This window comes from Cibotium barometz, chromosome 10 (assembly GCF_041138505.1).
Source record: "Cibotium barometz isolate CiBa-2024 chromosome 10, ASM4113850v1, whole genome shotgun sequence".
In the NCBI taxonomy this organism is placed as follows: Eukaryota; Viridiplantae; Streptophyta; class Polypodiopsida; order Cyatheales; family Cibotiaceae; genus Cibotium; species Cibotium barometz.
Window position 1 is genome coordinate 39,297,505 of NC_141055.1, and position 21,231 is coordinate 39,318,735.

Below are 21,231 nucleotides of genomic sequence, written 5' to 3' on the forward strand. Positions count from 1 at the left end.
GGGGTACTTGTGAATGAGATTAATAATGATAACATGAATTGATATCTTCTCCAGAAGAAAGGGCAACTTTTTCCATCACCTATGGTCCAATGTAAGTATGGAATGGCTCTAGCGTTCAGAGGGAAGCTTGGCTGATACACAAGGATATTCAAGCACCCCCAAAAAAAAAAACATGCCCCTACGTCAATGAATCACTGCCTGAATCCTAACAATGTTTGTATGTAATTGCAGCTATCAACCAATGGGAGTTTAATGCTTTGGAAAAATGCATGTGACCGCAAGTTTGCTTTGAGCATGCTACTAAGCAAGATCTTAGAGACTAGTAGACACACAGGCTTTGGTGTAGAGTGCCAAACCTTCCCGTCGATGTGAACTCTTAGGGAAGATCAGCCTGTTATCCCTAGAGTAACTTTTATCCGTTGAGCGACGGCCCCTCCACTTGGCACCGTCGGATCACTAAGGCCGACTTTCGTCCCTGCTCGACTGGTAGGTCTTGCAGTCAAGCTCCCTTCTGCCTTTGCACTCGAAGGCTGATTTCCGTCCAGCCTGAGGAAACCTTTGCACGCCTCCGTTACCCTTTAGGGGGCCTACGCCCCATAGAAACTGTCTACCTGGGACTGTTCCTTGGCCCGTAATTCTTGACACAAGGTTAGAATTCTAAACTGGGTAGCTGCCCAACAGTCAGGAAGGTGCAAGGAGGTGGCAGAGCAAGTAATTAGTACTGCTAATTAATTGCCTCACTTCAGGCTTCTAATCATCCTCATTTTTGCTTCTAATGAGGAATGGCATCTAATTGTTTACGGAGGACGTCATCTATCAAAAGCACGCTTGCTGTTGTTGTGACCTTAATGCTAAGAGAGCCTTGCAATTGTTGAAGAAAAGCTTCGTTTTGCAAAGTCCGAGAGTGATTGCTTTGTTTTGCAGTCCTCAACTGAGATGAAAGAGGAAACCAATAAAAGAAACCATCCACCAAAAGAAGAAATTTGTGCTTTTTTATGCCATCACGAACTTGGTGGACCACTTCGTGAGTCTAGAAACCAACCATACCCGTGGTGCTGCCTGCCATGATGAAAAGCCTACACCAAGCTCACTCCTAGTGTTGGATGGGGTAACTCCTCAGAATGGTTCAAGTTTTTTTTACTGGACCTTTACACAAGCTTCTCAAGTTGGACCATACATGCATCTATTATCATATATTATGCAACATTTATCGGCCATATGACTGCAACCAGGTGAACCTCAAGGTTGCACTTAATGACTCAGGAGGTCAGCATTACAAATTCTTGGTAAATGAAAATAAAAACTTCATCCCAGCTGTCTAAAGTTATCTTTATGTATATGAGTGTGGTGTGCATAAGAATCTCCCTATATTCAATCAACAGGGCTAGGAGAATTGAGAGCCATGACATTATCATACCTACGAAACAGTACTCGCATTTCAGCTCCTCAAAATAGGTAGTGGCTTGTAATTCAAGTATGTCGCAGCCGTCAGGTACACACAGCTAAGAGCAACATATACTTTAATCCAAAGGAAGGAAGAAAATATGAGCTGTAGAAGAACATAGGTTGACACCATTAAGAGAAAGAAGTTGGCCATGCCCATGGACATGCTTAGCTCCCCTTCTATGCCACCACTGACAGGAAAGGTTCCTTCTCTATAGAAATGGCTTAGGAGTTCATCTTTCCTCGAAAATTCTTTCACAAGCCATGCTGATACTTCAGTCTCTGTAAGAGGAATGTCTGAGATAGGTATGCGTTTAATATGAATGTGGACTTCCTTTGGATCTGTGCCCAAAGCATTGTCGATGAACAGTGGACATCCGTTTTTATAGCCAATGGTGAGATCATAAACTGCCAAGAAAACCACATAATCAATGTTAGCTTATTATGTCAAACTTCAGAAAAGACAAGTTATGCTCAATTATAAGTAGAATGACAACCATACACACATACAGCACCCTAACACAAGTGTGTACCACAAGATACTACAACCATAAGGCCCATATGCTTATATACAAGCAGGAAAAATCTTGTGTCAGGGAGGTGATACAGCATGCAAGATATAATAAACCCAATGCACATACCCTTGATGAGTGTGGACAAGGCTAGTACCATGTGTGGATGCAAGTGTATTGAGTGTAAGACATCCATGTGACACATTAATGAAGCCATGCCTCTCTAGATGACCAGAATCAACTAAGCATATTAGGTTTTAAAGCATGAACAAACAAGGCCACCAGCTTCCTTAGAATATGCCTGCATCAATGGAGTCATGAAGATGGGCTAAACATGCATAGACGCCCTTGGTTCGAGGTAAAAGAACATGCTGCAGCTTTGGCAGCCCATGCTCCTCTGCAAATTCTTGACTTCGTAAACATTTTTCCTCCCTGCATCCCAAAATACAAAACACAGTGAGAAACATATAGCAAATGTCCAATTTCTTTCCCTCGTCTCCTCACGAGTGGTATATTAGCTTAGACTCTCACTCTCTCTCTCATGTGAGATGATGCTAGGAGAATTTTTCAAGGAGTCCATTTGCCACTGCGTACCCTAAAACTGGTGGGAGAACACCACTACACCCATACAAAAGGAAGGGGACCCAATGGACCCACAGAACTATTGTACCGTCAGACAGTTAATAGCCAATATATATGGATCAGCAGTAGAGCACGTCTGAGTGATTGGGCATAATGACGGGTTCTGAGCAACAAGCCAAGCAGGCTATTGGTGAGACCATTCCACATCACATCTCCACACTAGACCACACTTTCACACTCACAGCCATCATTAAAAAAGCCAATACACAAGACAAAAGCCTTACTAATGCTTCTTGGATTTTTGCAAGGCCTTTGACACAATTCCACACGCTCGTCTGATTGAGCCATTGAGACACGTAGGGGTGGAGGATGAGATCATGTGAGCCACTCACACACACACTGTATGATCAGGTCACAGGTAGAGTACACATAGAGCAGGCTCTTTCAGAACCAATATCGGGGTGAAACAAGGCTGCCCCTTTCTCCCATGATCTACATAGATGAGCTCACAGATTTCAAAGATCCACCCTAGCTGTTACAATGGTCTCCATCCTCTATTGTAAGATAGAGGAGAGGGCTTAGACATTTGGAGGCATTACACCTCCTTTTGCGGAGAAGGGTTTACTGATAGAAAGTTCACATTATTCTCTGAACTTTACATGACTACTCACAAAGCATCAAATCATCGACTCAATCACTCATAGCATAGACTGCGTGCTATGACATCTCCATTCATGTCAGCAATAGGTGCACATGTGAGGGCAAAAGGACGAAAGAACCTGATGTGCGAGAGATCAGAGCAAATCAACACAGCATGAAATGGATGAATGAATATATGTAAAAGGTGAATGAAATCTAGTACAAGAGAGCCTTTGTGTGAGGCATTGATGAAGTGACCCTGAGAAAGTAGACCGGCGATGAAGCAAGGATGAAGTCGGAGCAAGAGCACGGTCAAGGACGAAGGCTTGCATCGGGGACTGCGGTGGTACTCCGTGAAGATGTCGATGTCGAAGGCTGCAAACGCAGTGCTGCTGCTGAATGGAGCAGGAGCAGGGCAGCTGCCAGAGGACTGCACAGGGGCCGGGCTATGACCCAATGATGAGGGGGCTGCCACGTGGGGAGCAGTGCGCTGCCTGGTATGCTGTGTAGGGGCAGGGCAATGACTGCTGTGGCTGCTGAATGCTCAATGGCTGGATCGGTGAAGCAAGGACAAAGCGCCGCACTGTGGCTGCCAGATTGCTGTGGGGCACTGATGAAGTGACCTTGGGAAAGTAGACCGGCGATGAAGCAAGGACGAAGTCGGAGCAAGAGCACAGTCGAGGACAAAGGCTCGCGTTGGGGACTGCAGTAGTACTCCGTGAGGATGTCGATGTCAAAGGCTGTGAACACAGTGCTGCTGCTGAATGGAGCAGGCTGCACAAGCAGATCTGCAGGACCAGGGGCAGGGCGGCTGCCAGAGGACTGCGCAGGGGCCGGGCTGTGACCCAATGACAAGGGGGCTGCCACGTGGGGAGCAGTGTGCTGTGTGGGATGCTGCGTAGGGGCAGGACGATGACTGATGTGGCTGCTGAATGCTCGACGGCTGGATCAGTTAAGCAGGGGCAGAGCGCCGCACTGTGGCTGCCAGACTGCTAGATGATCAATGTGGCCGAGGGGCACCGCGAGTGCTTTGTATAGCGCTGGCCCCCCACACGACCAGATCGGCTGTCCCTGTCAGCCAGCCTGGCTGACCTGGAGAAAAACCTTTTTAGGCCCTTGTAAGGCCTTTTAATGAGGGCCTTCTTGGGCCTTTATTGAGGGCCCTTTTGGGCCTGATTGTCGCACACCCCCTCTCAGGCCAAAAGGGGACCATGAGAGAAGATCAAGAAAATGGTAAGTGGGTGAAGAGGAACATGATGAAGTATTTGGCATTAGGTAGGTTTGCTGGTTGGTGTAGATCATTAGTTCTTCTCTTCATCTTTTGTAGAGTCTTTTGAGTTTGGGCCCGTATTGGATCAATGCCACATGCAAGGGGTTTTCACATGCATGAACGCTCATATGGGTTTTCGTTCACACATGCGCCCCAAACACAAAAAGAAGAATGCGAGGCAAAGGATATGCAAGATGGTAAATGCTATGCAGGGGGTTTTCATATGAGCAATGCCCTCACTGGGTTTTCAGGGGTTTTCGTATGAGCAATGCCCTCACTGGGTTTTCACTTACTCATGTGCCCTTTAGAAAGATGATAGATAATACAACTGATGAGGATGGTCCTCCTCTCAAGATGCTGAGGGTGATGGTGGAGGAGGGGCAGGGTATTCCCAGCCAAGAAAAGGTCCAAGATCGCTGTATTTTCTTTCAGTTTTCTCATCATTCTAATAAAGCAAATACACCATCCGTGGTGGGGGTAATTGGGACCCAATACTGTGTCCTCTCCATCTCTCCCTCTCTCTCTATTTTCTGCACTTCTCCTTTCAAGTTTGTGCATTAATTTCCGTCGCGAATAGAGTGCTGAATTCTGAGTTTTGAAGTTACCGGTCTTTCTTCGAAGCTTCCACATATTACAGTGGTATCAGAGCCTACTTCAAGGACAAAGATTCAGCAAAGAAAACCAGAAAATTTTTCTCGCTCGTGTGTTTGGTTTTTAGACACCGGTGGACTACCCCTTTCGGAGTGACTCCTGTCCCTTGAAGGACGGTTGGTTTTTAGCCTCCGGAAGCCTCCGGAAGTCTCCCACACAGATAGTGGATGGTCAGATTGCGTTCCGGAAAGGAATTGCCTCCTCAAAGGGGTGCAAGCTAGCTCACCACCCAACTGTAGGCTCGCATTTGCAAACCTCCCCCGTAAGGCTCCAATTCCACAAACCATGTGAGTCAGCACTGGTATACCACCAACGCTTGCTTGCTAAGGCATTCGGCATGACCGTCCGTGATCCGTCGAATCCGATCATTTTCCCAACAGTAATCTTGGTCCATCACAGACCACATAGTGAATAACTCTCTGTGAACAATAATAACCTAAGTCTCACTTATATGGTGGCTTCTGCTGCTATAAATAACTGTCCAGTCATAAATAGCCGGTAAGAGACCTAATGGCTCTTTCCCCGCTATTAGAGGGTTCCATGGGTTTCACACCCATAAGGAGCAGGCATAGGTGGAGGGAGTTTAGCTTCTGCTGCTATAAATAACTGTCCAGTCATAAATAGCCGGTAAGAGACCTAATGGCTCTTTCCCCTCTATTAGAGGGTTCCATGGGTTTCACATCCATAACTTATAAGGAGCAGGCATAGGTGGAGGGAGTTTAGCTTGCTTAAGTACCAAGAAGCAAATTTTTGATAGCTTCTTGAGTTGTTCTTAACTCAACAACATGGACCAGGATTCTCCTTGATTACTCGAATTCATGGTAGACCAATCTGAAGAACTGGATCTAGAAGATAGACCTAAAGGCCTAGATCTCAACTGTGTAGGGGTGATCTGAGAGAGGAGCCCAAGAGTATTGATCTCTTGGGAGGTTCAGATGGAGATACACACCTTGGAGACATATATCTTGGTGTCCCATTTGGTATGCAATATCTGACAGATTACTGTTCTGGATATTTGAGTGGGTCCAGCTATAGAAGGGTGATTTCCTTCTGGGAAATAACCTTGACCCGTAGAGAAGAACTTGTTGTAGAGACCATTGACTTGGGGGACCAGAGAACCTTCTTTGGTTGGTCTCGCCAAGGTAACCTTGAGTTTGTTTAGATGAACTCTTCAATGCAGATGTATTTTGATGTTTATTCCGTGACCCGTCTGTTGCCAAAGTGGAAACCACATCTTTTGTGGGGATCCTAATGATTGCAGGCTACCTGGTGTGAACTAGTAGAGGTTGGGAAGGATTGATAGCGTGACTTCAATAGTGCTATGTATATTATGCACTTATCTAATTTTATTTTCCCAGCAGAGTTGTCATGATCAATAGTTCCTTCGTGCATCCAAGAATAACATCAATTAGTCCTCGATACATAGACGCCAATCGGGAAGCCTTGACAAAGGAATTCCACCAGGAATATGCTTCGATTGCAATCCGTGTGTGTCACAGCCGAGTACTAGTTGTGACTACTTGTAGTTACTTATTACTTTCCTGTAGGACCATTTGATCTTGCCTACTTTGAGTTACCCAACAGTAACCTTAGATTATGTATTTGATTGGGCACATTTCTTGGATATAATGCACAAGTGTCAGAATACGCAGCGGAGATGATGACCAGATCTGGAAACACAACAGCAAAACGCAGTGCAGAAAATCACAGCACAAGAGAGAGAGAGATAGAGGCGTGTAACTCTGCTCTATATACACAAGAAGATCCCGAGTATGATACAAAAGATGACAAGGGGCTGGGGGCCTTTTTATATGGCCCCCCATCAGTAGTCGGCCTGCTGTAGGGCAGTCGACTGGACACAAGAAACCTCCACGACTGAAAAATCACAGTCGGCCAGCAGAGAGTGGGTCGGCCAGCATCAGAGAAGTCCCACGACTCATGCAGTGCAGTCGGCCACTTCCAGAATCTCCACAGATGCAGTCGGCCAGGTTCAAGGTCCTCCTGCCGCTACTAGACTGCCTCCCATGCCACAGAAAAATAGGAAAAAAATGGGGAAAAATACGGAGAGTGGGGAAAAATGAGAAAACACCTCATAAGGGCGGGCACACCCACAACAAAGGCCCTGGTGTATAAAAATAGACAAGAGATGACTTCTAACACCCCCTCTCAGCTCCTGGCTGTGAAACCAACCACAGGGAGCTGGGGTGCCACATGAGCAAATCCTGAGATAGCGACTTCATGAAGAGGTCCACCGTACTGTCCTCCGTCGAACAGAACTCTGGCAAGATGTCATCAGCAACGATCTGTTCACGAACAAAGTGCCTCTGGATGACCATGGGTTCCTCCAGTGGAAGCCCAAACCTACAACGCAACCTCTGCATCCTCACCACCTCACAAGCAGCATCACAAACAGCCCGGTACTCTGCCTCTGTCCGCGACAAGGCAAAAGATGACTGCCTCTTACTGCTTCGTAAAACTGCTCCTGGGCCTGAAGTAGATCTCCTCATGTCCGGATCTCCTCCCCAAACTGAATCACTCCAATCGTGGAGTCGGACTCCATCCAACAATCCCCCTCCTGTGTACAAGAGTCCATGATCCTTCGATGCCGCAGAAACCACAGGAAACGCAATCCTGCCTCCCAAAGAGTCATCCGCAACCATAAGCTCAACTGCCTCATCAAGAAGCTCCCGTCCAATCTGGTGTCCATCAACCAGATCAATGAACCATTCTGCTTCTGAGTCAAAAAGGCATCACACTGCTCACAAGGATCAACACCTGTTTACGGTGCAAAACCAAGTCCCAGAAACCTGCTGAAGACCACGCAAGGCCTTTTGAAACCTGTCAACCACCCCCTCTGAATCCGGAACCACAAAGCCTGGAGTATGCACCTCCTTCTGCAAGTAATCAACTGCCACCTGCCTGGCTTTCCGAAAGGTCCCCGTGGAAAGAACATCCTCATCTACTGGAGGTTCTTTGTCCCGAATACTACGAGACATCAGAGCATAAGTTACCTGTCCAGTTTCCTCTGACTGACGAATACAAGAACTACCAACATCAGTACTGGAGAGTTCCTGCCAACTGCTGCCATCTACTGGTGGCAAGCTATCCACCATCTGGTCCCGGAAAGCCTGCTCCTGCAGCGTATCCACACTTAAGTGGCCATTACCAGACTGCCACTCATCACAAACTTAAGGACCTGGGGGAGAGAGTGCTGAAAGCTTGTAAACTCCATTCTCCACTCCGCCTTCCCAAACTACCTGGCCTATTGCTTTGTCCCGGAGAGCAACAAAGTGCTCATCAAACTCCACCCGTACGCCAGTCTTGCAAACCTGATGCACTGACAACAGATGAAAACCAAGTGACGGAACATAAAACACCTGGGAGGAATGCTTCCCCCCTCTGCCATCGGAAACTATCTCCATCCTGCCCTCACTGTGAACTGGGATAGTGGATGTATCCCCAGTAAGAATGTGACCAGAAAACCTGCAAAGATCCTGTAAATCGGAACGGGAAGGAGTCATGTGCTTGGAAGCACCACTATCTAGAATCCAGCGGAGAGTCCTCCAATCTCCTCCCTGCCTGAAGAAAATGAAACATCGGTGTCCACCACCTCCAAGTGCACAAAAGCCGGAGTCTTCATGATTGCTGCTGAGGAATCTTCACCCTTCTCGGTCTTCCGCTTGGGACACTGCCTCCAATAGTGGCCTTTCTCGCCACAATGATTACAGATCCTCTCTGCCTTTAGTTTCTCGCGGTCAGTAACGAGCTTCTTCTCAGAAGACTTCTCCGACGAAGCCTTCCCTTTGCCCGTGTTACGGCCTTTTGACCGTTGGCCAGTTAAGGCCTCCGAACCTCCACCCTGAGGAGGGTTCGTGAATCGTTCCTCCTGGTCTAAGACCATGGGCACAAGCTCCTCCCACGTGATGGTGCTGAGCCTGCCACCCACTGGTAATTAAAGACAAGTAAAATGCTGAGTACTGAGAGGGCAAGTGCGTATACACAAGAAGATCCCGAGTATGATACAAAAAATGACAAGGGGCTGGGGGCCTTTTTATATGGCCCCCCATCAACAGTCGGCCTGCTGTAGGGCAGCCGACTGGACACAAGAAACCTCCACGACTCAAAAATCACAGTCGGCCAGCAGCAGCAGAGTGGGTCGGCCAGCATTAGAGAAGTCCCACGACTCATGCAGTGCAGTCGGCCACTTCCAGAATCTCCACAGATGCAGGTTCAAGGTCCTCCTACCACTACTAGACTGCCTCCCATGCCACAGAAAAATAGGAAAAAAATGGGAAAAAATACGGAGAGTGGGGAAAAATGAGAAAACACCTCATAAGGGCAGGCACACCCACAACAAAGGCCCTGGTGTATAAAAATAGACACGAGATGACTTCTAACAACAAGATCTCACAGACTATTTATTCAGTCATATTTTGACAGAGCTTTTCTGGCTTTAAGCTGGGGATTCAATGTAGCTTCATGTGGGTAGTTATTTTCTAATGAGTTCGACTCACAAGGGAAGCATTGACTTTTTGTCAAGAAGATTAAACTGATGAGGTTTCTCTCTGACCATGTATAACTTTACTGTTGTCAGCATGGTGCAAATCGACTGTAGTGCTAGGTATTTTTTTCCTTGAGGTGCACTAGGTTTACTGGTGATTATATTGGTACTTTTACAATGTGCAGATGTAGAGTAGAGATCCCTTTATAGACCTAGATTCAGGTTTTATCTTACGGAGTTGGATTGGTACTAGGTTTTAGTACCAGAGATGTTACTCGAGGGAGACATGATATGCAGATGTGTGATATACACAGCATTGATGGTATGACCTATACTTAATTTACAGATACCTTTGGCTCACATATGTACTCTAGCCCAAGATCATAGCAAATGTTGGATTGCATTTGTTTGGAATTCTTGCATGCTATAATGGTAGTGGGTTTTCCTTAGGAAGCATTTTGGATACACCTTTGTTTCATCTCAAGTTTCGAGATAAGAGAGGCTATCACTTATTGCATGTAAGCTGGGGTTCTTGGATAGAACTTGATTTTATCTTTTGGATGGGACTTAACTTGTATGAAGTGTATAGTAGTGGTATGGAACGCTAGGCTCCACCACATGAGGGTTTTTTGATACATCTATATTCCTATTTGGTTGATTTCTGGATTGTGGGGAAGCGGCATTCAATTTGAGAAATCGATAACACAAAGGAAGGAAGAGGAAGATTTAGGATTGCACATGATCGGAGAGTGTTATGTAGTTGCGTAGTATTTGCAACTATGATTGGGTCTATGTTTTGGGTAAAGCGGCTATGCTTTGCTAGGTGTGAAGCTTCTTCGCTTCGCAGATGTGTTTGGGTAAAGCGGTTATGCTTTGCCATATGCTAGGTAAAGCTTCTTTACTGAGATAGTTTTGAGGATCTTGGCACGCGCGCATATATTTTGCAAAGATCCAGATTCACATGAGATTTCGCTGATATTGAGATCAGCAGGATTCTCGGCGGATAGATTTATTCTCCCAAGAAGATTCGGTTTGTATGTCGAAAGAGATTGCTAGCAACCTTAAGATGCGTAAACATTAGTACAACAAGTACGTAGATGTTGTTGGGCTGCTATAGATACAAAAACAAGCTGAAAACAGGCTGAAAGCAAGCTAAAAACATGCTAAAGAAGCACAAATCTGTCAAAAAGCATGCTCACATCCTGTTTTCATGCCCATCAAAAATAGAATGTCCATGCACAAAATAGAGTAAGGTGGGCACCTCGTTGAGTAATCCCTTTCACACATAGTTAAATACACGGTGCCATGCTATAAGTTGTCCGACCTTAAATCTTTCAAAAGACTTGCAAGCTGAGTGATAAATTGTAAGACATATATGGGGTATGTTCTAGTAGTATGGGACGCTAGGATGTATCACATGTGCGTGTTTACAGGGTTCTGTCGAGGCAGATATTTTAGCTTCTGATGGGATAGTTATCCAAAACTCAGGATTGTTGGATGCCTAGTTCATGAGGTGAGTGCACTAACCTCTGATATGGCAAATGTCCGGTTCATTAGCCATATCTTTGACATGGCAGATGTATAGTTTATAGGCCATGCCTCTTACGAGGAAAATGTCAAGGTTATCAGCTTTTATGGCTGTTATCCACACCTGTGTAGTGAGGTATTGATTGGTACTTGGATCACGATGGTGGACAATCAGTCTAAGGATATAGTTTCATTTCTCCGGACTGATAATGGTGGCCAATTTATACCGTTTGATAACTTCCTTGCGTCGAAGGGCATTCACCGTCAGACCACAGTTCCTTACACTCCTCGAGTCGTGGAACGGAAGAACCAGACCGTAAAAGAGATGGCGTGTTCTTTGTTGCATCATGTAGGTTTGTAACATCCTGCTTTCTGGGGTGAAGCTATGGCTACCTCAGTTTATCTCATTAACCGCTCTCTCACAAAAGCAGTTGAGGGGATGACTCCGGAGGAGGCTTTTATAGGACACAAGCCTTTTGTTTCTCATCTACGTGTTTTCGGTTGTGTTGCTTATGTGCATGTCCTAGATCAGAAGAGGACCACAATCGCACCATAGTCAAAGAGGATAATCTTCACAGGCTACAATCTGAGATCCAAAGGGTACTACTTTTGGGATCCGGAGGTTGATGACATCATTTCCCGTGATGCTTTGATGAGAGCTTCATTGGTATCAACTCCTCTCCACCTGATGCATCTACAGATTTTTTGGATGATCCGTTCCCGACAGATGTTAGTGATCGTATACCTCTTCCACATCCAGCTCCTCCTCCTCCTCCTCCGCCTGCAACTCCGGTGCCAGGTGCTACTTTACGCCCACCAATTCCTATTGCACCAACTTCTACAGCTCTCTATCAACACCAGTGCTTACTTCATCACCTCTCCCAGCAACATCGGATGAGTCCTCTACTACAGCTGGATCTTCCTCTTCAAGCTTTGAGAGGAAGGCTGGCCTACCTTGGTGGGTTCAACAACTGTTTAGAGAAACTGGTCTCACTGATGCACGCCTCCATAACCAGCTCTTTACCACCCCTTGCCATTCATCTCAAGCTTCCACATCTCATCACACAGTGAATTATGCTCTCGTGAGTTCTCTCCAGGAGATCGATGGGCCTGAGAGTCCAAAGGAGGCTCTTTCACAGCCGCAATGGTGGCAAGCCATGGAAGTAGAGATGTCCTGAGAGAAATCACACTTGGTCTTTGGTGCCATGACGACTTTGGATTCATCATATTTTGGAGCACTTGTGCTGTGCCGACACTTCCTCAATTACCATCTTCTCAGATTCTCAGAGTACTATTACTCTAGCTTAGAATTCTGTGATACGGGGACGATCCAAGCATGTTGAGGTGCATTATCATTTTGTACGTGATTGGATCAAGTTGGGACTTCTTCGGTTGGTCCACTTTTCTACCAAGGACAATGTGGCTGATCTCTTCGCCAAACCACTTCCAAGAGCTACTTTGGAGCTGTTACTTCAGTGTGCTTGTATTGGACCGCTCCTCTAGCACTAAAGAGGAGGTGTTGGAATATATCATCTCCAAAGGGTCTACATCACCTTTTCATGCTTATACTGGTCATTTTATGAGACCCTGCATTGGCATATTTAGCACATATTATTTAGGTATTTTCTACCATTTTTTAGGCATTTTATAGCATTTTATGCTACTGGACAGCTGTCAGCCTACTACAGCTGGCCAACCAGCTCTCTTTGGCCAGCTCTCTGGAGGAATATACAAGGGTTCTCACCCTTCCGCTCGCTTTTCATCTCATTCAAGCATGTTGAGGTGCATTATCATTTTGTACGTGATTGGATCAAGTTGGGACTTCTTCGGTTGGTCCACTTTTCTACCAAGGACAATGTGGCTGATCTCTTCGCCAAACCACTTCCAAGAGCTACTTTGGAGCTGTTACTTCAGTGTGCTTGTATTGGACCGCTCCTCTGGCACTAAAGAGGAGGTGTTGGAATATATCATCTCCAAAGGGTCTACATCACCTTTTCATGCTTATACTGGTCATTTTATGAGACCTTGCATTGGCATATTTAGCACATATTATTTAGGTATTTTCTACCATTTTTAAGGCATTTTATAGCATTTTATGCTACTGGACAGTTGTCAGCCTACTACAGCTGGCCGACCAGCTCTCTGGAGGGATATACAAGGGTTCTCACCCTTCCCCTCGCTTTTCATCTCATTCTTGCATATCTATTGGAGGTCATTGGCTGTAGCAATAGTCTCTTATAATTGTAAGCACCTACGAGCTTTTTCAGCAATAATCAATTGTTTCCAGCCTTCTACAGTTTGTGCTTTGGACCTACAACTTGTGATGCTCTTTCTTTCAATGATGATCTAAATCCTTGCGGCCTTGTTTAAGCAGTTTGATTTGTTGATTGAGAGCATTCAAGGAGTGCCACAATTGAGCTTGCATCCTCTCGAGCTAAGTTTGCTACGTTGGAGGAGGGAAAGCAATGTTAGCAATCATCTCCTATCTGTACAGTGAGGGCCTTTGTTGTGGGTGTGCCCACCCAGAGCTTTCTCATTTTTTTCCCCATTTTTTTTTAAATTTTCCCTATTTTTTTCTGGTCGTGGGACAGTTGTGTGCCAGCCAACTCCTACTAGCCGACTAGTGATCTTCATATGGCCGATTGGTGATATGTCCTAGCCGACTAGTTTTTGCTGGCCAACTGGCTTTTTCTTTGGTCGTGGACATTCAGTCTGCTGTTGACTACTTTTAGGCTGGCCGACCAGCACTAGAGGTTGGTATAAATACCACCCTTGGTCCCCGACTTCCTATTGTATCGGATCTTCGTGTACATAGCAAAGTTTATACAGCTTCTCTCTCTCTCTTTCTCCACAGCACTTGTCTCATTTTCCGCTGTGCATTCCGACATGGTATCAAAGCCCCAGGTGGCTTGAAGCTTGGAGACAGTGGGAGCTTGAGGGTTTGCTGATTTGTGGTGCTGATTGGAGATTTTGTGGGCTGTTCAAGACTTGGAGATTGGGTAGAAGGCGGCCATCACCGTTAGACAGCCACCTTGCATATTATTTGCAGCCTCTTCTTCAAATTTTTTCCCACCCACCTTCCCTTCACAAGACCTTGTGAACCCTTGAGATGGCAGATTTTGCTTGAGATGGCTAAGAAGCACGTGAAGATCCCTACTCTCCCCACATTCCCGGTGGATAGACAATTGGACGGGACCAACCATGGCATCTGGAAGGTAATGATGGAGTCTGTCTTGGAGTCTTATGACTTGGCTAATTTCATTGTGGTTGGTGTTCCACAGCCGGAGTTGGAGGACATGGAGCTTTCACCCTCTACTCGGAAAGAACGGAAGGCTCAAGCACAGTTGCGAGATCGTGTGTTCATCTTCTTTAATTGCACACCACAAGTGATTAATCATATCAAACATATGACCTTGGCTAGAGAGATTTGGCAGCATTTGGTTTCTCTGTATAACAGGGTATCACCCATGAAGCGGATTTCCTTGGAAGTGCAGACGTTGGTGATGAATCCTGCAAAGTCTTCGACGATGTGGGAGCACATTAAGTTGCAAGCTCTTCAGCAAGAGGTTCTTCAAGCTAGGAAGGAGATATCTTCAAAGGACGTGGCCATCACCTTGCTGTCTCATCTGACCTCTCAATATTCAACTTTTTACTCCTCTTTGATCACCAGTGGGAGGCTCACCACCATCACATGGGAGGAGCTTGTGCCTATGGTCTTGGACCAGGAAGAGCATTTTACAAACCCTTCACAGAGCGGAGATTCTGAGGCCTTGATTGGCCAGCGGTCAAAAGGCCATAACAATAACAATAAGGGCAAAGGGAAGTCTTCCTCCGAGAAGTCTTCTGAGAAGAAGCCCGATTCAATGTGATATGCAGCGGAAGTCTTTGTATTGGAAGATCCTGTCACACAAATGCTCACACCGTCTTCTGTATCCTGAGCTTCGTGAGTTTAGCAATCCACTTTAATACTTCAAACTTTAAAGAGAGATGAGAGAGAGATATGAGAACTGTACACTAGATTGGGTCCCAAATTACCCATTAAAGGGCTCCCTATCCCAATCACGAGATAGTATTTGCTTTATTACTTTAGAGAGAATGACTCTGGACTGTAGATAAGCCAAACGCAAGATCTCGGAGGATCAGAAGTCTAGCTGACCTGTACACAGCTGTAGAAACATCTCAATGAACTGATCTCGAGCCTATGCACTCTTCCCAATGGGCATGAGGAAGGGCTGCACACCTGAGGCTGACAAAAGAAGGCGGTGGACTGTTCTAAGCTATGTTAGAATGCTGTAAATGCTTATGAATGATAGAATACCTTTACCAGATGACTGGTGTATGCCTGGATGATGTATTGAATGCTGGATAATGATGTATACTTATGAATCAAGGCTGGAACTGCTGGAAAACTGCAAACACAGGGCTGTAGACCTGATTACTGGTGTAGGACTGATGCTGGACTGAAATGCAGACTGTAGGGGCTGCTGCTGGACAGAAACGCAGACTGTAGGGGCTGCTGTGCACAGGCGGGGCTGCTGTGTATGCAGAAAACGCAGGTGTACTTGCTGATTCAGGCCTGTAGATATACTGTTTGGCTGCGCTTATGACTGTAGGGACTGCTGAACTGCATGCGTTGGAGAACCAGGACTGGCTGAAGCAAACTCAAGCACTCCAAGGGCTGGATGAGACTAGTCTAGTACTGAAGGCAAGGGTACTCCTAGGGCTGAGGAGGAAAGCTCTTAGCACACTGAAGACTGAATGAGAAACTAAGCCCTATGCAAGCCTATTTATACTAGATAGGGGTTGGTCAAGTTGGCTGGTCATAATTTAATAAACTTTATGTTTATAAATGACAATAAATGCAAAATAAATACCATAAAATATGGAAAAAATACTAGATAAATCCTAGTAAATTCCCTAAGGCTTCTGGGATGTTCTAAATGATGCACAGGCATATGAATGCATATTATGCAAGATACAGAGTGCTTTCTAATGCAAACCCTAAGGCTTCTACTGACTCTACATGCATGAATGATTCTCTCCAAGTGGGTTAAGGGACTTGACTGACTGACTAACCCACTAAGGCTGAGGAATGACCTACGTAGCTCGTGCCTGACTTATCTTGGACTGAGGATGTACAATAGGGTCACGGCGTACGACAAATATTATCCTTCTGGGTTCTAATACTGTACAAATGTTGCACTGCTGATGATGAGCCAGTTTGTCACCATGCATTGAGTGCAGAGTGCATGTGACATTCAGGGCGTGATGCTTTGAAGGCTGAGCGGACCTGTAACAATTGTGGCGAGAAAGGCCACTATTGGAGGAAATGTCCCAAGCGGAGTGCTGATTCTTCAGCTACAGCTGCCAAGACTCCAGCTTTTATGCACTTGGAGATTATGGACACAGATGCTTCATCTTCTTCGTGCAAGGAGGCAGTTGGTTTCACTGCCAGGGATACTCGTGAGTGGATTCTCGATAGTGGTGCTTCCACGCACATGACTCCTTCCCGAGAGTTATTACAAGATCTTAAACAGCAGTCGGGTCGCATTTTCATTGGTGACAATTCCACTATCCGATTCACAGTGAGGGCAGGATGGAGATTATTCCCGATGGAAGGGGGGAAGCATTCCTCTCATGTTCTTTACATCCCAGCACTTGGTTTTCATCGTTTGTCAGTGCATGAGGTTTGCAAGACTGGCTTTTGGGTGGAATTTGATGAGCATTTTGTTGCTCCACGAGACAAAGAAACAAGCCAAGTTGTATAGGAAGACGGAGTGGAGAATGGTATCTACAAACTCTCGGAACTCTCTTCTTTAATAGGCACTCAGATCGGTGACTTGTGGAATTTCCGTTTTGGCCACTTGAATGTGGATGCACTACGGCAAGCTTTCCGGGACCAAATGGTGGATGGCTTGCCAAATGTTGGCAGCAAGTAGGGACACTGTAGTTCTTGCATTCGTGGTAAGTAGCACATGGAATCTTTTCCAATGCAGGCTACTAGGCGAGCTTCGAAACCTTTGGAGATGGTACACATTGACTTGTGTGGACCTATGCAAATCCCATCCTTGGGAGGTTCTTTGTCCTTTATGCTGCTTGTTGATGATTGTAGTAAATTTACATGGTGGAGATGGCGAGGACGATGCTGGAGCATCGTGATCTTCCTCGTCCACTTTGGGGAGAGGCTATGGCTACGGCTGTTCATATCCTCAATCGATCTCCGACGACTTCAGTACCAAAGATGACTCTGTTTGAGGCTTATTTTGGCAGAAAACCAGATGTCTTCCATTTCCGTGTGTTTGGGAGTAATGCCTACGTTCACATAGTCGGGTGTTACGGAGCTTCCCTCCGGGTGGACCACAGAGAATGGACCTCAAAGATCGCACAGAGTTCGTGACAAAAATCATTTTGAGGAGCTATTACAAGTAAACTATGCTTTGATGTCTCGTATCATTTGGGACAAAGAGCCCACTTCCGTGAAGGAAGCTCTTTCTAAGGAGAATTGGAGGAAAGCCATGCGAGTGGAATTGGATGCCATAGAGAAGAATAAAACTTGGGAATTGGTTCCGAGGCCGTCAGAACGGTCAGTCATCGGTGTCAGGTGGGTCTTTAAGACCAAGTATAAGTCTGATGGATTTGTGAACAAGCATAAGGCCAGATTTGTGGCTAAGGGCTATGCTCAACGGCCTGCCACATCGACTATAAGGATGAGGATACCTTTGCACCGATAGCGAGGATGACCACGATTAGGACAGTTCTTGCCCTTGCCTCTTCTCAGTGGTTGCCCGTATATCAAATGGATGTAAAATCTGCGTTCCTTAACGATAACTTGCAGGAGGAGGTGTATATTGAGTAGCCTCCAAGCTTTGAGGTTCTGGGATCAAAGGGGATGGTTTACAGGTTGCGGAAGGCCTTGTATGGTCTTAAGCAAGCTCCCAAGGCTTGGAATTAGAAGATTGATTCCTTCTTTCTACGGACCGAATTTCAGAGATCAATTGCAGATCCTAGCTTGTATCTCTTTCGGGAATGCGGTTTGGTCATATTGATTATCCTTTATGTGGATGATCTCATTCTCACTAGCAGTCATGTGGAGCACATAGCAGTGACGAAGGCTGCCTTGTCAAAGGAGTTTGAGATGACCGACTTAGGCTTACTCCATTTCTTCTTGGGATTGGAGATTTGGCAGACCCAGAGGGGGGTCTTTGTTTCTCAGCAACAGTATGTTCATGAGTTGCTGGAGACCTTTGGGATGGAAAACTGCAAGCCTATTACTTCACCGATGGACCTGAACACCAAACTTACAGTGAATGATCCTTGTGAGCAGGTTGATGCCTCTCTGTATATCGGAAGCATGTTGGTTCATTGATTTGATTGCTGAACACCAGATTGGACTTGAGCTTTCCTATGGGACTGTTGAGCTCATTCATGCAGATGCCTTTGAAGACTCATTGGGACGCAGGATTGTGGATCTTGCAGTATCTGCAGGGTACGAAAAATCTTGGACTCTTCTATGACACTAAAGGGGGAACAACGGATGGAGTCAGACTCCACGGTTGGAGTGACTCAGATTGGGGAGGAGATCCAGACACGAGGAGATCTACATCACGCTACGGATTTACCCTTGGCTCAGGAGCTATTTCATGGAGCATCAAGAGACAGCCAACTATTGCCTTGTCGTCTACAAAGGCAGAGTACCGGGTTGCTTGTGGTGCTACTTGCGAGGTTATGTACATGGCTGCAAAGGTTGCTTGGTGAGATTGGGTTTTCACAGAAGGAACCCAAAGTCATCCAGTGCGATAACCAAAGCTGTATAGCTATTGCTCGGAACCCAGTCTTCCATGTTCAAACCAAGCACATAGAGATACAATATCACTTTGTTCGTGAGAAGATTTTGGCTGGTGACATCTTGCTTGTTTATTGTTCGTTGTTTATTGATCGACGAAGGACAATGCGGCGGATCTCTTCACGAAGTCTCTACCTCAGACTATGCTCCGGTAGCACTCCAGCTCACTGGGGTTGATTCCACATCCACGAGCTAAGAGGGGGTGTTAACAGTCATCTCCTGTCTGTAAAGTGAGAGCCTTAGTTGTGGTGTGCCCGCCCAGAGCTTCTCTCATTTTTTCCAATTTTTTCTATTTTTTTCTCGTCATGGGACAATTGTGTGCTGGCTGACTCCTACTATATTGGCCGACCTTCATCTGGCCGACCAGTGATATGTCCTAGCCAACTGGTTTTTGCTGGTCAACTGGCTTTTTTTTGTCGTGGACATTCACTTTGCCAACCAGCACTAGAGGGTGGTATAAATACCATCCTTGGTCCCCCACTTCCTATTGTATCGGATCTTCGTGTATATAGCAGAGTGCCCAAATTCACCTTTTAGGAACGTGCATGTTATATTGTCATGGTAGTCAACCCACAAGACTATATAACTATCAACTCCATTATGCATAGTGTAGACTAGATACTATGACATCCCCACTAAAGGTTGAAATGTGCAATTTCACATGGACCAATACTTCTAATGGTTTTGTGCAAAGACCACATGATTTGCAATGGTATGCAATGAGAATTGCCATTGGTCAAGTCAAAGACTTCTATAAGATGTGAAAAATGGCTATATCGGGATCCATACTCACAAGGCACATTGAGACTGAGGAGCACTAATGTTTCAAAATGCCCAGCTTTCCCGAGGGTCTTGGGCCTGTATCACAGTTGATTTCAAATCCTAATCACAGTTGTTTGGGCCTCTTCCTCAATGCAAGATACCTTGAGAGAGATTCAAGAACCATTCAACAGCCGTAGACACTAGATCATAGGAGTCATGTGATATATCATGTGTCATAACGAATAATAATAATACATATATTTATGACGATATAATGTCATGTGTCGTAATGAATAACACATATTCATGAAGATATATAGTACAAATCACACAAAAGTGTGGGTGAGAGATGGCACAAGAATCATAAAATCTGAGGAGGTCTCCCATGCGGAAGCTCTAGGATTCTTCTTTCAGCCCTAAACACCATCCTGGAACAACCTGATGAAGCTAATAGAAATAAACCAGATTATATATTCAACATGTGCATGCATGTGTGTGTGTGTGTGTGTGCACGCGCGCGCGCGCGTGCGCATGTGCATGCACATGTGCGTGTGCTTTTTGGTATGGTATGGAGAACGAAAAAAGGGGGGGTGTTACTTACGTGTAGTCTGTTCCCTCTGGAAATATGACCAGCCAGAGTGGATCCCGAGGGTCTTTGAAAGTGGAAAGCATGGATTTAAAGACAAGTGCATCCACTTGCCATTTTCTGTCAATGGGCAGAAACTCAAGCACATGGAAGGCCCAGCCAAAGACGGGGGCATTCCTCACACTGCTCTTGAGCACATACTTGACACTCCCAACACTCTTCTTGCGCAGGGCCAGGCACCATATGTACATCCAGTCCACCTCAGTGCGGTGATTGCACAGCACCATCACCCTCTCCCCTTCACAAACCTTGTGCCCAGAAAAGACCACTCTAGTCTTGTTGATCTTCTCAAAGAAGAAAGGCCACATGGCAAGCCAGTGTCCAAATATCACAGAAGTCACTTTCCTGCTCCAGTGTATGCTGAAGAACCTTAGGAAGAAGAAGGTGAATGGGGCCAGAAATAGCAGGAGCATAGCGGCTGAGCTTACTAGGATCATTAAGACCACCAGAGCCTTGACGACTCTGAGGTAGTACAATGGATCCTTCTTCTTTTTCTGCGTTTGTTGCTGTAGAGTTGGCATGTGCCCATTTCGGGTTGCTGCCATAGTTGAGCTCCTGTGGTGGCCTCTGTAAATCTATTTTTCTTCACGCAACTCTAGAGATCCCGTTTGGTTCTTCTCTGTAGGGCCAGAGGGCATAACTTTAGCTTTTTTGATCAACACACACTACTTATAGTTAAGGCCAGCGCCACCTCAAAAAAATTATTATTTTTTAAGAAATACCTATGAGAGGCTCTCTCTCTCTCATGCACACACATCTCAGAATAAAGTAGCATTGGTTTGTCTTTAGCATCTTGGTTGGGAAACCACTCTTCTAAAAACCCGGTTTGAATTCCATGCATGAGGTCGCAGGTTT

General features: G+C 45.7%; 1 protein-coding gene across 1 annotated transcript; it reads right to left on the bottom strand.

The window, feature by feature from the left end:
- Positions 1–1,178: 1,178 nt before the first annotated feature.
- LPAT5 (lysophosphatidyl acyltransferase 5) lies at positions 1,179–21,031 on the bottom strand. Its single transcript, XM_086804106.1, has 3 exons — positions 20,332–21,031; positions 2,257–2,387; positions 1,179–1,851 (listed from the first exon to the last, which is right to left on the bottom strand). Exons 1-3 carry the CDS (start codon positions 20,919–20,921, stop codon positions 1,439–1,441), a joined length of 1,134 nt encoding a protein of 377 aa, XP_086660232.1. The 5' UTR covers positions 20,922–21,031; the 3' UTR covers positions 1,179–1,438.
- Between the last annotated feature and the right edge of the window lie 200 nt (positions 21,032–21,231).